Source organism: Nerophis lumbriciformis, linkage group LG06 (genome assembly GCF_033978685.3).
Source record: "Nerophis lumbriciformis linkage group LG06, RoL_Nlum_v2.1, whole genome shotgun sequence".
NCBI lineage: Eukaryota > Metazoa > Chordata > Actinopteri > Syngnathiformes > Syngnathidae > Nerophis > Nerophis lumbriciformis.
The window spans coordinates 56610841-56628803 of record NC_084553.2 but is presented as its reverse complement, the minus strand read 5'-3'; the positions used below and the strand labels follow the sequence as shown (position 1 = coordinate 56628803).

Here is a 17963-nt window from a genome sequence, read left to right as displayed (position 1 = left end):
CTTTATTAGGCATTTTCGGCCGGTGCGACTTATACTCCGGAGCGACTTATACTCCGAAAAATACGGTATTTAGTCAAATAAGTACAGGCAAATATTGACATTAAGCCACAGACAACTGCACTCTTGAATGGCCCCAACACGGTGCAGCAATACACAAAAGCAGACAAAAGGCTCATCAACCTCCTGTTCATCATGTACAGTAAAGGCCAAAAGTTTGGACACACCTTCTCAATCAATGGGTTTTCTTTATTTTCCTGCCTATTTACATAGTACATTGTCACTGAAGGCATCAAAACTATGAATGAACACATGTGGAGTTATGTTACGGCGTGGCGCAGTGGGAGAGTGGCCGTGCGCGACCCGAGGGTCCCTGGTTCAATCCCCACCTAGTACCAACCTCGTCATGTCCGTTGTGTCCTGAGCAAGACACTTCACCCTTGCTCCTGATGGGTGCTGGTTAGCGCCTTGCATGGCAGCTCCCTCCATCAGTGTGTGAATGTGTGTGTGAATGGGTAAATGTGGAAGTAGTGTCAAAGCGCTTTGAGTACCTTGAAGGTAGAAAAGCGCTATACAAGTACAACCCATTTATCATTTATCATTTATTATGTACTAAACAAAAAAAGGCGAAATAACTGAAAACATGTTTTATATTAAATTTTTTTCAAAATAGCCGCCCTTAGCTCTGATTACTGCTTTGCACACTCTTGGCATTCTCTCGATGAGCTTTAAGAAGTAGTCCCCTGAAATGGTTTTCACTTCACAGGTGTGCTTGAAACCCCAGATAGTCCGCACAGAGGATTTGATTCGATCTTTTCACAAATTACCAAAAACAAAGTACCGTATTTTCCTGAGTATAAGTCGCACCGGAGTATAAGTCACACCTGCCGAAAATGCATAATAAAGAAGGAAAAAAACATATATAAGTTGCACTGGAGCCCGGCCAAACTATGAAAAAAACTGCGACTTATAGTCCGAAAAATACGGTATTAAAAATGTCCGTCCAATAACTGCACAGGAAAGGGCAAAGCCAAAACATATGCATTAAGTTAGCTGGAGATCGATCACATAATACCAATATTCCATCTTAGCCAGCCAGACCTTGGTATACAATAAGTACAACAAAGGATAAGAAAATGGATGGATGTACAAAGGGTTAGAAGGTTGAAATAGTGTAAAGTAGGGGTGTGGGAAAAAATCGATTTGAATTCGAATCACGATTCTCACGTTGTGCGAATCAGAATCGATTCTCTTTTTTTTTTTTTTGAATCGATTATTTAAAAAAAAAATTATTTACCGGTATTTATTTTTTCATTATTTATTTTTAATTTTTAATTTTTTAATTAATCAATCCAACAAAACAATACAGAGCAATACCATAACAATGCAATCCAATTCCAAAACCAAACCCGACCCAGCAACACTCAGAACAGCAATAAACAGAGCAATTGAGAGGAGACACAAACACGACACAGAACAAACCAAAAGTAGTGAAACAAAAATGATTATCAACAACAGTATCAATATTAGTTACAATTTCAACGTAGCAGTGATTAAAGATCCCTCATTGACATTATCATTAGACACTTAAAAAAAAGAACAATAGAGTCACAGTGGCTTACACTTGCATCGTGTCCAATATTTTCACAAAGATAAAATAAGTCATATTTTTCGTTCATTTAATAGTTAAAACAAATTGACTTTAATGCAATCAGTTGATAAAACATTGTCCTTTACAATTATAAAAGCTTTTTACAAAAATCTACTACTCTGCTGTGGAATGCACTCCCAACAGGTGTAAAAGAAAGGGCATCTCTATCCTCTTCAAAACCGCACTAAAAGAACACCTCCAGGCAACTTCAACCCTAAACTAACACCCTCCCTTCCTCATCATACCTCCTCGGATTGTAAATAATCAAATGTAAACAATTAAATGTAGTCACTTTTTCTTTTAATTTCTGATCTCTCTCTCTGTGTCCAATACTTGCTGTACATATGTACCAAGTCAGACCTACACTGTTCCAATGTCAATTTCTCTGATGATGCAATTGTTGATGACTGAAGTGTTGATACCAACCAAACGTAACCCCCCCCCCCATATCCCACACCCCGGATTGTAAATAATGTAAATAATTCAATTTATATACTGTGATGATTATCTTGTGTGATGACTGTATTATGAAAATAGTATATATCTGTATCATAAATCAATTTAAGTGGACCCCGACTTAAACATGTTCACTGTGCAATCTACTAATAAAAGTTTCAATCAATCAATGCTTGCATGTCAGCAGACTGGGGTAGATCCTGCTGAAATCCTATGTATTGAATGAATAGAGAATCGTTTTGAATCGGGAAAATATCGTTTTTGAATCGAGAATCACGTTGAATCGAAAAAAATCGATTTTGAATCGAATCCTGACCCCAAGAATCGATATTGAATCGAATCGTGGGACACCCAGAGATTCGCATCCCTAGTGTAAAGGTTAAAAACTGCTTGAAAGGTGAAGAGCAGAAGTAAGTAAAAGGACACAGCAGCAACAGAACTAATGTTGTACTAGCAGCATGGAGCAAACTGCGCCAATGAGTTCGTCGTAAACAGCAATTGATGTAGCAGTTAATTTAGGCACAAATAGTCGGCTGCCTCAACAGGCTGCTGTAGGAACCAAAAGGCATGGAGTTGAATTGTAGCATTCCTGTTCAGGAACGCTGTGGAACGTGAAGGAAAGCCTTCCTACCGCCCGCCAGGCTCAGACCCTCGCTGCCGTGCTCGCCACCCTGGCCAAGTGCCTAGATCTGGACGCAGGAGAGCTCATCCCTCAACTTCGACAAGCGGAAGAGGCGCGCTTCAGCTCATCGGGTATGGAAGAGCAAGCGAAAGGAGAGCGAGCTGCCGTGGATGAAATGGACGACGGCGAGGAAGGAGCACAAAATCTGAAAAACGAAAAAGATGAAGACGACTTCTCCGATCTCTTGCCTGTAAGTAGCGGGTCTGTTACTTATACGCTTTGGTCTGCTTACAAATTAACATTTGCCTGATTTGACTTTTAAAGATGTCAAAGAAGGCTTAAAAACAACAACACTCTGTTTATTTTTAAGACTTTGTGCAAAAAAACAAAGATCCTCTATACAACAGGAGTGCTCTGCTGTTTTAAGGAACCCAGTGCAGAAATGCTACACAAAGATCCCTTACATGCCAGAAGCGTTCTATAAATCTTTTAGCGCTTACAGTAAAAAAAGACTTGTGAAAGATCCATTTTAAAACAGAAACGCTGTTGTTTTTGCAGACCTACTACAAAAATAGTCGAGGATCCTCCAAATGACAGGGGCTCGTTGTTGGTTTTGAGGACCTACTGCAATACAGTAAAAAAAATCCTCTATGATTAGGACAGAACACTTGTTATTAAGGACCAGCAAAAACACAAGTCGAGGATCTTCTATACAGGAGGGTTTTGCTGATTTGGAGTACCTACTACAAAAATACAAGTCAAAGATCCTCCAAATCACAGAAATATTTTGCTGTTTTTGAGGACTAATACAAAAACGCTAGTAAAAGATTATATGATGGGGTGTTTTGCATTTTTTAGGATATACTACAAAAATAGTTAAAGATCCTCTATATGACACAAGTGATGTGCTGTTTTTAAGGACCTGTATTAAACAGTAGTCAAGAATCCTCAATGACGGGAGGGTGTTGCTGTTTTTGAGGACCTATTATAAAAATGCTAGTCAAGAATCCACTATATATGACAGGAGCGCTTTGCTGTTTTTGAGGACTGTTGCGTTTTGGACCAGTTGTTCCTCCCAGGGAATTCAAGTCACAATTCGCTCCCAAGCTCTTTATGACACTTAAAGCTGAGTAGAAAAACCACCAGAGACAGAATAGGTATTTTGTAATATATTTGCAAAGCTTTGCATATACATTGAGACCAGTCCAGCATAGAACATTCAATCGCGCCGCCAAGATGGTCTGCCCCCCCCCCCCGACAAAACCCTCTCCCCTCTTAAGTCTCTCTTCCTCCCACCCTGGCAGTCATGTCTCTCCAGCCAAAACACATGCCCATTATCTCTCTCTCTAACATTCCTCACTCAAGGTTAAGCACACAGTTTTGCAGACAACCAAAAGACCACAATTGGAAGAAAAACACTAACTGTTTTGTAATATGATTATGAAATAAAAAGAAGTAACACTTAAATTCGGATATATGTAAATATCTGCCTCCGACAGGACCTACTATACAATGCTCGTCAAGGATCCACGATACATGATAAAATTATTTTGCTGTTTTTGAAGGCCTAGCACAAAAACGCTAGTCAAATATTCTCTACTACATAAAGAGTTAAAGATCCTCAATATGAAGAGTGTTGTGCCTTTTTTTAAAGACCTGCAAAAAAGGTTGGTCCAAGGATCCTCTATATATTTTCTGTTTATGCAAAACTACGACAAACACACTCGTCAAATTTACTATACTGTATGAAAGCAGTGTTTTGCTGTTTTTGAGGACCTACCTTAACATTCTAGTCGAGGATCCAGTATATATGACAGGAGGGTTTTGTTATTTTTGAGGGCCTAGTACAAAAACACTGGTCAAAGATTCTCTATGTGACAGGAGGACTTTGCTGTTTTACGTACTACCTAAAATGTTAGTCAATGTTAGGAACGGTATGAATGGAGTGCACTGCTGTTTGTGGGGATACTGATGAGAAGGGCCGCAACGATAAGTTGACATAAAATTTGTTGCAGACAATATTTGTCAATAGTCGTGACGTCATCACCCGTGTTTTCTGGGCGGAAGCGGGTCCGCATCGCCGCTTGCAAAAACATTGCCAGTGATAACATGTAAAGTGTGAGGATGTTTCCTCTTATTCTTGTTAAAGACATGAATACCTTGCTTATTTTGCAAAGCAGACCTTGTTTTTGTGGCAGCTCATCTGTGATACGCGAGCATTTAAAGCGGAGGCATGATGTCGGACATTCGGAGGGACGATGCAGTCTCAACCTCTGCAAGAGTGTTAGCTTATGCCTTGCTCGCTAGCTAACGAGTGTGAGACAAAGTTGTGTGAAAAATAACTATCATTTTAGCCAAAGTCAGCCAGCTCAACTTTGTCTACATCAATTCAAGTATGTTTTTTTTAAAGCAGCTTCAATTTGCATTGCTGTAAAAAAGGGCACAATAACAAACGCAAACCGCTCTCGTGCACAAACACAGGGTCAGACAGGCACCAATGCGGAGGTATCATAAGAATAAAAATACAATCAATTAAATAACCAACATGTTAAGAATTTATTAAAGATATCATTCTACACATTTGAGTCTATTAGTGCAAAAAGTGCCAAGAGTTTAAGGGGAACTGCACTTTTTTGGGAATTTTGCCCATTGTTCACAATCATTATGAAAGACATGACAACAGATGGATTTTTTTTTTAATGCATTCTAAATATTAAGTAAACGTAAATAAAAGTCAATTAGAGCCAAGGGGAGCTCCACTATTCCGCCCATAACATCCAATAAATACTCATTCAAAAAGCACCAACAATAGTCAATTTACATTTCTTGAATATTGACCAAGTATTAGTGATGTTATTATAAGCGCTAACGCAGACAAACTATTTATAGCGCCGTGTGTGCCTATATTTACATCATCGAGCGGTCTGCTGTTTCCTCGCTTCCCTGCTCCCTGTAAGTTTATTGTAGATCATCAATCATGTGTCTCACCTGGACATGAGACGTCTGAGTATGTAATCTAACAAGTTTGGACACTAATGACTAGTAAAGTATGATTTCTTTTAAATGGACAACATTTTAATAGTCATTTTAATGTTTGTAACAACTGAATGAGTTGCACAGTTACAGTAAAAATAGATATTTATGAATTAATTAGTCATCTTTGTTGTTAGTATGCTCATGCCTAAAATAACTGAAACTGCATTTAGAAGTCGATGGGGGAAAAAAAGCTAAAATGTGTACGCTTCATTATCCGATTAAACGTTAAGATAATCGTTGACTAATTGACTATCAAAATAATCAATAGTTGCGGCCCTACTGATGAGCAATTTGGGGAACAAATCCATCCTGCAGCTCAAACCAGCCTTGGCGAACTTGGGTTCAGGGGGCACAAGAGCGGGTGGGAAGCAGAGTCTGCCCTCTTTGGCAGGTCCACAGGGACAAGTACCTCGACATGCGAGACACAAATGTCCCCGTCAGCTCAGTCAAAGTCACAACCCCAAGTAAGCAAACAAGCTAATGTTTGCCACGCTGCAGCACAAAGCCTGCATATCTATTCAGGCTGCTTGGTGTTGCGTGTCAGCGTCTCACATACACACACACACACACACACACACACACACACACACACACACACACACACACACACACAGTCGCACTGACGGTTATGTTTTAATTGGCTGAACAATCCCAGTCAGTCTGCGGCTCGCGATAGCAGTTGTTTGTCTTTGCCAAGTTGTTGACTCGCTTGTTTGTGTCCAGAGGGAGAAGGAGGAACTGCGGGAGGCGGCGGCCTTGCTGACAGCCCAGCAGACGTCTCTGGAGATCATCGTCAACATGTGCTGTTCTGACGGTGAGCGTTGAGGCCTCACGGCCCCGGGCTCCGCCACCCCGGCGACACAATTGTGTTTGACATGGCCGCCCTTTTTTTTTTTTTTTTTTTTTTTAAATTTCCATTGGGTTCAACAAGACACTGACACATTCTTGGAAGAAACGTGTGACGGACATATACTGTGCTGTATCATGACCGACATTGTACATGTCGCCTGTTCAGATCCGTCCGACGACGAGTGGGAGGAGTCGTCGAGCAGCGACGAAAGCGAAATGGCTGCAGATGGATTCTCCAATCCTATGTCTCCACTGTGTTTGTCGGCTGAGGTGCACGGGGCCCTCATCAACCACAACATCCCCCAAAAGGCAAATATAAAGTTACAGATTCATCCTGATTCAATTCACCAGTATAACTTTCAAGAAATTGTACCATAGAAAGGAAGCTGTTCTAAGAGTAGTCAGTGTACAGCTTTATTAGCAGTATGGAGTATGGTGGCGACCCGAGTGCTACTGGCACTAGGGGGCGCTGCAATTCATTAAAGGGCAGATTCGTCTATTGCTTGTATTACACGAAAGGGAAAAACAGTGGTTCAACCAAGCCAAAATGGCTGTTTTGCAGCATACCTAGTGCAAACTATTTGAGTACGAAAGGGGCCTTGATCCTGCAAAAAGTAGATAAAAAAAATCTAACTATGCAATGGAATAGAGCCCTATACTTTATCAAAAAAAAATTCACTTTTTGCACGTAAAATATTGTACTTGTCTGCCTTTTTTGATTACCGTATTTTCCGCACTATAAGGCGCACCTAAAAACCTCCAATTTCCTCAAAAGCTGACAGCAAGAAGCGCTTCTTCTTCTACGGGGGAAAATGAAGTCGGCGGCTGCTTACCGTAGAAGAAGAAGCGCTTCTTCTTCTACGGGGGAAAATGAAGTCGGCGGCTGCTTACCGTAGTTGCGAGACCTAAACTTTATGTAAAGACCCAAAAATGGCTCCTATTAAGAGACACGCTTACGACGCAGAGTTTAAACTCAAGGCGATCAGTCACACAGTAGAACACGGGAATAGAGCAGCAGCGAGAGAATTTAACATTAACGAATCAATGGTGCGGAAGTGGAGGAAGCAACATGATGACCTGCGCCAAGTAAAGAAGACTAGACAAAGTTTCCGAGGGAACAAAGCGAGATGGCTACAGTTGGAGGTCAAACTCGAACAGTGGGTTGTTGAACAGAGAGCAGCAAGTAGAAGTGTCAGTACAATCACTATTCGTTTTGTTGACATTCCCTTTAGCGCAGCTCCATCTAATGGATGCATAACGTAACCCCAGCCTCTACTGTAGCGTCTATTCTATGCGCCTTATAATGCGGTGCGCCTTATATATGAACAAAGTTTTAAAATAGGCCATTCATTGAAGGTGCGCCTTATAATCCGGTGCGCCTTATAGTGCGGAAAATACGGTACCTCTCGAGGAACTCTGAAGAGACGTTTTATCCTTTTCGCGATTTGAACGGTTCGTACAGACGAAAACAACGCAAGCATAGGGCATTTTTCTTAGAGAAAGGCGACTAGTACCGTATTTTTCGGACTATAAGTCGCAGTTTTTTCATAGTTTGGCCGGGCTCCAGTGCGACTTATGTTTTTTTCCTTTTTTATTATGCATTTTCGGCAGGTGCGACTTATACTCCGAAAAATACGGTACCCTTTGAAAACAGACGCTGGCTGGACCACCACGCCTATTTAATGAGCCGGGATGTGACGTCATGTAAATCCAGGCAATAAAGAGAGTATGGCCAACTAAGAAACAGGCGCCATGACTGCTATACCAAGGACGTGTGCGACTGTGCCTCGATGCATGCAATTGCTGTCGTTTTGACGTACGTTTTTCTGATGAAATACACCATTAATCAATCAATCAAAGTTTATTTATATAGCCCTTAATCACAAGTAGAGATTATCAGCCGATAAATGCTTTAAAATGTAATATCGGAAATGATCAGTATCTGTTTCAAAAAGTAAAATGTATGACTTTTTAAAACGCTGCTGTACGGAGTGGTACACGGACGTAGGGAGAAGTACAGAGCGCCAATAAACCTTAAAGGCACTGCCTTTGCGTGCCGGACCAATCACATAATATCTACGGCTTTTCACACACACAAGTGAATGCAAGGCATACTTGGTCAACAGCCGTACAGGTCACGCTGAGGGTGGCCGTTTAAACAACTTTAACACTGTTACAAATATGCGCCACACTGTGAACCCACACCAAACAAGAATGACAAACACATTTCGGGAGAACATCCGCACCGTAACACAACATAAACACAACAGAACAAATACCTAGAACCCCTTGCAGCACTAACTCTTCCGAGACACTACAATATACACCCCCTGCTACCCCCCACCCCCACCCCCACCCCCACCTCAACCTCCTCAAAGCTCAGGGAGAGCATGTCCCAAATTCCAAGCTGCTGTTTTGAGGCATGTTAAAAAAAATAATGCACTTTGTGACTTCAATATGCCATGTTGGCATTTTTTTCCATAACTTGAGTTGATTTATTTTGGAAAACCTTGTTACATTGTTTAATGCATCCAGCGGGGCATCACAACAAAATTAGGCATAATAATGTGTTAATTCCACGACTGTATATATCGGTATCAGTTGATATCGGAATCGGTAATTAAGAGTTGGACAATATCAGAATATCGGATATCTGCAAAAAAGACATTATCGGACATCTCTAATCACAAGTGTCTCAAAGAACTGCACAAGCCACAACATCATCCTCGGCTCAGATCCCACATCAGGGCAAGAAAAACTCAACACAATGGGCACAATGAGAAACCTTGGAGGGGACTGCAAATGTGCGCCCTCCCCCCTCTTGTTTTCTTTCCAGGTTGCTGGGAAATCGATGTAAAATCTTTCCACAATTCTTGCGGGTGGAGCACCCCCATGCATTTTTACACGTCGAAAAACTAACTAGGAAGCGCCCCAAACACATAGGAAAGTTGGTAGCAGTCATGGCGCCCTGTAGTCACATGAGTGCCTTTTGACCAATCGAGATCGCCAGAAACCGAGTTGGCCATACTCTCTCTATACACTACTCTGTTACGGGCCCCTATAATACTGATATTTGACTAGTTAATTTTTCTATTTAAAAAGAAAAAATAATAATAATAATCTGTTTTTTTTGACTGACTCCTGAGCCATTTTTAGAATTGTGAAAGCTTTTGATCAGCTAATGTCACGCGTTTAAATTAGTAAAATAACTCGTTATTTGAATTTATATTAATGGACAACTATGGCATTTGACCAAAAAGCTGTCCAATGGTTAAACTAAAAATTTAAAAAAGTTAACATGTTTGCTATTTTAGGTTAGGGCTGAAGTTGATTTGCGAGATTTGAGAAAAAAAAAGTACAAAAAAATTAAATGTTTAAATGTTTTTATGCCCTTTTCCTAAGTGTACACTGCCTTCCGTCCAAATGGGATAGGCCCCAAGCCGCCACCGCAACTCTGAGAGGGATAAGCGGTAGAAAATGGATGGGTGCATGTACTTTGGAGCATTGGTGAATAACCGTAAAAGAATTGGACAATTAAATGTAAGAAATTAACTTATAAAACCCCTTAGAGCAGTGGTTCTCAAATGGGGGTACGCGTACCCCAGGGGGTACTTGAAGGTATGCCAAGGGGTACGTGAGATTTAAATATTCTAAAAATAGCAACAATTCAAAGATCCTTTATAAATATAAATAAAAACCTATTTTTTTTCCCCAAATAGTTCAAGAAAGACCACTACAAATGAGCAATATTTTGCACTGTTATACGATTTAATAAATCGGAAACTGATGACATAGTGCTGTATTTTACTTCTTTATCTCTTTTATTCCAACCAAAAATGCTTTGCTCTGATTAGGGGGTACTTGAATTTAAAAAAAATTCACATTGGGTACATCACTGAAAAAAGGTTGAGAACCACTGCCTTAGAGTACCAATAGAGTGGGAAAACAAGTTCCATCAAAACATAAGGTTCATGCACTTTGGCGTGAGTTTGCAAGAAGTTCGGGATGCGTTAGTTTGCGGGGTGTAGCAGTCTGGCTACGTTGGGATGTCACAACGAGGTGGACGTACTTATTTGGACATTATGTCAAGTTCTCAGCCAGATGCAGTCTATGGAAACAAGATAATTAAGGATTAAGTATTATTTTCATATTATACTGGCATGCGCATAATAAATACTGTGACATAAAGGCTGCTAAAAAGCAAATTTTTTATGCAGAATCTGAATTGATCTGAGAGTGTGCATGTGTACCTATTGTTGTGACCAGGTGAATCTATATAATGTTAATGAATTTTATTTCTGACCGTGTAAGGAAAAAAATAGCAGATACACATTTAAACTGTGTACAATTACAAAAGATCGTACAATACTTTTAGAGAGGGTGGGGCATGGTTTTATTTGCAATTTGGGAACGCCTCCAAAAACTTGAAGGCAGACTCTAAAACGGGTTATAAATGTGACGATGGAGCAAAATTTACGCCAAAGCATAACCAATTCATATTATGTAGACACAACGTGTTTTAAATGTAGAAAACAATTGTTATACCGGTAGATCCTCTTTTAATATTTTATTTGTGTGTTTTACATGTTTGTATTTGTTCCATGTAGCGTGTGAGTGACTTAGGAGTTAGTTTATGTATATTTTGGGTATAAAACTTGACTTACATTGCTGTCTAGGAACAGAGCTCGCTTGTGAGACATGCAAACTGTACACTGACTACTCTTAATGTTTCATTTATATTATCATCAATTGTAGGTAAAATGTGACTGGTGTATCCAGTCCTATTTATTTGTACCCTTGATTGAAGGTGCTGAAAAAGACACAGTTCCCAGCGCAGGGCGCCATGGACGTGTGTCGACAGACCCCCTACTGGGGAAGTCTAATAAAGAAGTAAACCTCTCGTTTTTTACGTTTCTCCTGAACTTGGCTATCTCAATATGTTTTATAAAAATACTTTGTGCTATCTAATCAACATGGAATTTGTTGTTTCACTCGGCAGGATGCAGCGGGTTCAGTCGCGGGCTCTGACGTGTCTCCACACCATCCTGTCCAGCATGGACGCCGACTCCCTGGGAGGAGCGGCGGCCCTGCAGGAGGCGGCGCAGCACCTGTCCTCGCTGGTCTTTGGAGCAGCAGGTACCACGTCTGGCTATGTATTTTGTTACTTTGAAAGGTTGTAGCTGAGATAGGCTCCAGCGCCCTCCGCGACCCCGAAGGGAATAAGCAGTAGAAAATGGATGGATGGAAGGTTGCAAAGATCCACTTAGTAATATACAAAAGTGACTTTTTAATTCAGAATGTTCCTTGAGCCTGTTTATTAGAACAAAACAATAGGGGTATCAAAAGAAATAGATTTTCTAACATATCGAGATTTGTATTTGTAACAATTCTTTATCGATTCAAAACAATCAAAAATAGAATTTTTTTTTTTTTCTTGTCCCATATTTGCTGTACAGATTTACTTTTATAAAAGAAAAGTGGTCGTGGAACTGTGGACCAGCTCTATACTCTCGGCAGGGTCCTTGAGGGTGCATGGGAGTTTGCCCAACCAGTCTACATGTGCTTTGTGGACTTGGAGAAGGCATTCGACCGTGTCCCTCGGGAAGTCCTGTGGGGAGTGCTCAGAGAGTATGGGGTATCGGACTGTCTGATTTTGGCGGTCCGCTCCCTGTATGATCAGTGTCAGAGCTTGGTCCGCATTGCCGGCAGTAAGTCGGACACGTTTCCAGTGAGGGTTGGACTCCGCCAAGGCTGCCCTTTGTCACCGATTCTGTTCATAACTTTTATGGACAGAATTTCTCGGCGCAGTCAAGGCGTTGAGGGGATCTGGTTTGGTGGCTGCAGGATTAGGTCTCTGCCTTTTGCAGATGATGTGGTCCTGATGGCTTCATCTGGCCAGGATCTTCAGCTCTCACTGGATCGGTTCGCAGCCGAGTGTGAAGCGACTGGGATGAGAATCAGCACCTCCAAGTCCGAGTCCATGGTTCTCGCCCGGAAAAGGGTGGAATGCCATCTTCGGGTTGGGGAGGAGACCCTGCCCCAAGTGGAGGAGTTCAAGTACCTCGGAGTCTTGTTCACGAGTGAGGGAAGAGTGGATCGTGAGATTGACAGGCGGATCGGTGCGGCATCTTCAGTAATGCGGACGCTGTATCGATCCGTTGTGGTGAATAAGGAGCTGAGCCGGAAGGCAAAGCTCTCAATTTACCGGTCGATCTACGTTCCCATCCTCACCTATGGTCATGAGCTTTGGGTTATGACCGAAAGGACAAGATCACGGGTACAAGCGGCCGAAATGAGTTTCCTCCGCCGGGTGGCGGGGCTCTCCCTTAGAGATAGGGTGAGAAGCTCTGTCATTCGGGGGGAACTCAAAGTAAAGCCGCTGCTCCTCCACATCGAGAGGAGCCAGAAAATGAGATTAGAATAAATCTAAAGGTTAAAATAAAGTGTGGGAAATGTAGTCTTGATTTTCAAAATGTTCTTTCTGAGTTTGTGTGACAGCACTTTGTGTTGATAGAAATATTCCTTTTTTTTTCTCAATATTTTTTTTCAACTTAAAGAGTGTGCTCACAAATTTTGTCAGAGCTTTGTGGCACAAGTACTTGTCCAGTTCAAAAATGTTGATTTTCTGGATGAACTAGGATATGTATCCTACGTCATGAGTATTGGTGTATCGCAGTGATCAAAACAACGCAAACGCAGTTGAACTCCGAAAACCGCGGTCCGATCGCTACTCACGATGACGCGGCCAATCTGGTTTCTTTGAATGCATGTTTTAGAATTTTTATTACATTTTCAATGATAAAAATGTTAGTAAACTAAACGTGTCAAAAAGACTAGAGATGTCCGATAATGGCTTTTTTGCCAATATCCGATATTGTCCAACTCTTAATTACCGATTCCGATATCAACCAATACCGATATATACAGTCGTGGAATGAACACATTATTATGCCTAATTTTGCTGTGATGCCCCGCTGGATGCAATAAACAATGTAACAAGGTTTGAACTCACAACCTACCGATCTCAGGGCGGACACTCTAACTACTAGGCCGCTGAGTAGGTAAACCTCTGTTTACAATCTGTCACGTCAAAAATATACCTTCTCGGTGGCAACAAATAAATACTCTAGTACTACAACTGGTTTGGAACGAACCGTGTTCGGACTGTAATTATTCACATATGATGATTAGCAGCAAAGTAGACAGCTGTCAACGTTCAGACAGCGAACACTTGAGCTAGCTAGATGGTTAGCCATCTTGTTTCGGTGCTGCTGATCGTCCTGCAACTCAGTGCGATGTTTAGGCAAGAGAAACAGCGAGTACCTATGACTGAGCCCTAAACACCAGGGAGGTGTTTAGGGCACGTCCAACCGGTAGGAGGCCACGGGGAAGACCCAGGACACGTTGGGAAGACTATGTCTCCCGGCTGGCCTGGGAACGCCTCGGGATCCCCCGGGAAGAGCTGGACGAAGTGGCTGGGGAGAGGGAAGTCTGGGCTTCCCTGCTTAGGCTGCTGCCCCCGCGACCCGACCTCGGATAAGCGGAAGAAGATGGATGGATGGATGGAAAAGAGAAGTGTTGGATACTTCTCTTGTTGCCTTATTTGTATTTAAGTATGTTAAATGTTTAGGTAAAATTTTATTAAACAAAACCAGTTTTATTTTAAGTAATATAAACATTTGTCTGTTTTATGGAGGAATGTAGTTAATCATAGAACTGTCACCCAATGTTATTAAAAAAAAGTATTGATTCAGAGAATGGGTTCGATTCGAGAGTCGATTCGAAATCGAATCGTTACCCCTAAGAATCAAATCAAATCGTGTGGTGCCATAGGATTCACTGCCCTACTAAACAAAAAATGTCAATCTCTATCTTTAAGCTAATGCCAGCGAGTACGACCGGATGTTTTGGACGGATCTTAGCCGACAGACTGCGCTTATCTCAAAACACTCTTAAGTTGAGATACCACTGTACTGTAAAATGGGAATAAACTCAATACAATGATCCATATTGTCACTAGTTTGATGATGGTGTCAAGCAAGACTTATCCCATTTCTGATACAGCTCTCATGATGTTTTTTTTCTTCCTCACTGTAGAGATCCCTAAAGATGAGGAGTTCCTGGAGTCCGTCATCAGTGCTATGCGCTCCCTTCTGCAGATGACCGCCTCCAAAAACATCCCTCAGGTAATGAGTCATGGTGGAAAATGAACTCCTATTTGCTGTTAGTATTACATGTTTTTATTTTTTGTAGGTCATAAGCCTGCAGCAGCTGATGAGTCTCAGCGAAGCCGCCGCCTGCTCTGATGTCATCAGCGTGCGGGTCAACGCTGTCGCCATCTTGGGCATCACCGGCAGCACGCTGGCCAAAGAGAAAGGCTCGGCTGAAACCCTTCAGGTGGCGCTCTGGTTTTTTCTCTGCATATCTTTTTTTATTTTTTTTTTTTATCCCTTGCTTTTTTTTTTTTAAATGTTTTTTTAAAAGACACCTTTTGTCTGTAGATGATCGGTAACGGTCTGCTCCAAGTCGCCACCAAGGACGCCGACCTGGTGGTCAACGGGGAGGCCCTGGATGCACTTTTTGACGTGTTCGCGGACGGAAACGAAGCGGAGACGGCGGCGAAGAACATCCAGCTACTTCCTGCTTTGAGGACGCTTCAGCCAGTCTTTAAAGCCAAGGTAGCTTTTTCTCTTGTTGTTCTAAATCAACATTCATCTCTATTCATCCTTATTTTGCATTTATATTATCCAGATGTTTTACATATTTATCGACTAGTGGATCATTAAGATTTATGAGAATTTTGTGGAATTGATTGAGATGCATCACATGGCTACAACCAGCAGAGGTTCTGTTGAATACGCCTGAATTGGTTTTGTTTTTTTAATTTAAAAAAAAAATGTATTACCAGAGCAATAACTGTTTATTTTACACATACAACATTTTTTCATAAATTATAAATAATGACTAATTATATAAAGATAATTCTGTACTTATATCTGTAAAATATATACATATATATTTTAAAAACTTACTATAAATCTGGTTATTGTTATAGCTATATAGTGTATGATAATAATACTATTATAAGGATAATTTGTATATATTTTTTAAAATTTTGATCATTTAGCCATTATTTTATTTATATATTTTTTTAATTGTCTGTATAATATACGCTTATGTATTATTATTGTTAGGAACAAATCAATTTCCCAAGGGCTTTTGCACTGCTGTTGCTGGGTTGCATATGACGTCATGTCCGCTTTTCTTCTTCGAGGCTTAATTTACACGATGGTCAAGCAGCTTGAGCGTAGCATTAAAACAACTGAGAGTGATTGTAGAGTTTGAGCAGAAAATGCCATGGTGCTGTTCTGTTCTTGGGTGTTCCAGAAAGAAGTGGTTCATAAAGGTAGTAATAAAGTCATGGAAAAAACGAAAGTGCGTTGATGGAAATGGCTCTTAAAAATACCAATTGAATCATCTTGTAGAATATAATCGGACCATGCTTGTGTCTGCAGTGATCACTTTGTAAAATGTTTGTTCGAAAATTTGATTTGTTTGAGAAACTTTCTGTGGCACAAACACAGTATTATTGTCAACAGTTGGAATAATGCCCAGTGGGATACATTGTGGCCGCCTGTTTGTGATTTTTTTTCAAATCTTTTCTCCGAGGAGCTTCGTAAAGCGGGAAGAGAGGCCTACAGCCCTCAGCAGCTGTGCGTGCTGAACAATGTCAAAGTCAACCTGAGAAGATTCGTGGGCTACCTGGAGACTGTGGTGAACAAATGAAAGAGTACAAACACATTATTTATTATCATGTTGGGAGCAAACATACGTTTTTGTTTGGTTTTCTTGATTTCTATCGTGCGTGGTGATGTTTGCTGTGAAGGAAGTGGATTTGATCCTCTTTTAGCAACAAGAGCATGCTCAAGTTGAAGATGCATAAGTGAAACTTATGCTTGCATTCTGTTAGATGACCATCAGAGGGCCGTTTATTTAGAGAGCACAATTTGTGCTAAAAGTCAATTAAAGTGCTTTACAGATGCATAAAATTACAAGACGGTGAATAAATGTTAAAAAAAAATCATGAATTCAATTAAAATTCAGTTACAATACTTTCAGTTGTCATATGCACTGTTAAATAAGTGTTTTAGGGCTGGATATGCATTATTAGACATTGTCTACTGGTTAAAGTCCTAGTTGGGCCTTTCCTCTTTTATAAAGTCTTATTCATGACTTGCAAATCAGAAATACACAATTTATGTGTATTTCTGCATAGTTTTAATACAATTTTCCAAGTGTTCATGTTGGGCAAACATGGATCTTTGCATGACGCAATAGCTTGTTTTGGGAATAATTTAGTTGTTGGATATGCCTGCAGTTGAATCATTTTGTTTGGAAAAATGGGGTGTATAAACTTCATTAACTGACTGAAATGTATGTTGCTCACTTGCATATGTCTGAAGAGACATAAGTCAGCCTGTGTATTTTCTGCTACAACGCAGCAGAGCTAAATCTTGTTCATTAAAATGTTGTCCAATAACCTGCTTTTTCCTCCCCAATTATTTGTAATAAAATGTCTTAAAATCGTGTTTCTCAGATTGTGCTGCAAGTACCGCTTGTGGTATGCAGGAAAATCCGGCCTTTTTTTTGTACTTTTGATATAAAAAATTATTAAAAAATGATAAACATCACCCTTCACATAAACATTTTCCACCCAAAATTTGCAAGAAAAGCTAAATATTTGAGGTGGTACTTGGAGAACTGTTTTAATTGGAAAATATTGACTCTGATGACAAGGATAGGTGTGTCATATTCAAAAAAAACTTCTGACAGTAATTGCTGCCAAATGTGCATCAAGATAATTAGCAAAGTCTGTGAATACTCGCATACCGTATTTTCCGGACCATAGGGGGCACCGGATTATAAGGCGCACTGGCGATGAGGAGGTCTAGTCAGGTCTGTTTTTATACAAAAGCCGTACCGGATTATAGGGCACATTAAAAGGGTCATATTTTTATTTATTTTTTCAAAATGGAAAACACTTTTTGTGGTCTACATAACATGTAACGGCGGTTCTTTGGTCTAAATGTTGCAAAGATTATGTTTTACAGATCATCTTCAAGCCGCTTTCTGACAGTCGCTTCTGGATGCACCGTTTTGTGGGCGGTCTTATTTACGTGGCTCACCTTCGGCAGCGTCTTTTCTCCGTCATCTTTGTTGTAGCGGTGTAGCGTGCAAGGACGGGAGTGGAAGAAGTGTCAAAAGATGGAGCGAACTGTTTTAATGACATTCAGACTTTACTTCAATCAATAACTGAGCAGCATCTCCTCATCTGTGGCTCACTCGTGCAAT

General features: G+C 40.7%; 1 protein-coding gene across 2 annotated transcripts in view; it reads left to right on the top strand.

Moving 5' to 3' along the window:
- heatr3 (HEAT repeat containing 3) overlaps positions 1 to 17192 on the top strand; it is a 33277-nt gene extending 16085 nt beyond the window's left edge. The window contains exons 7-15 of one of the 2 annotated variants that reach the window (XM_061964563.2): positions 2702 to 2976; positions 6486 to 6576; positions 6778 to 6920; positions 11419 to 11501; positions 11611 to 11747; positions 14709 to 14797; positions 14865 to 15008; positions 15113 to 15289; positions 16281 to 17192. In XM_061964563.2, coding sequence (XP_061820547.1) covers positions 2702 to 2976; positions 6486 to 6576; positions 6778 to 6920; positions 11419 to 11501; positions 11611 to 11747; positions 14709 to 14797; positions 14865 to 15008; positions 15113 to 15289; positions 16281 to 16397 — 1256 coding nt within the window. In that variant the 3' untranslated portion in view covers positions 16398 to 17192. The remainder of the gene's footprint in view (positions 1 to 2701; positions 2977 to 6485; positions 6577 to 6777; positions 6921 to 11418; positions 11502 to 11610; positions 11748 to 14708; positions 14798 to 14864; positions 15009 to 15112; positions 15290 to 16280) is intronic. The other variant, XM_061964564.2, reaches the window with a different exon arrangement.
- The last annotated feature ends 771 nt before the right edge of the window (positions 17193 to 17963 follow it).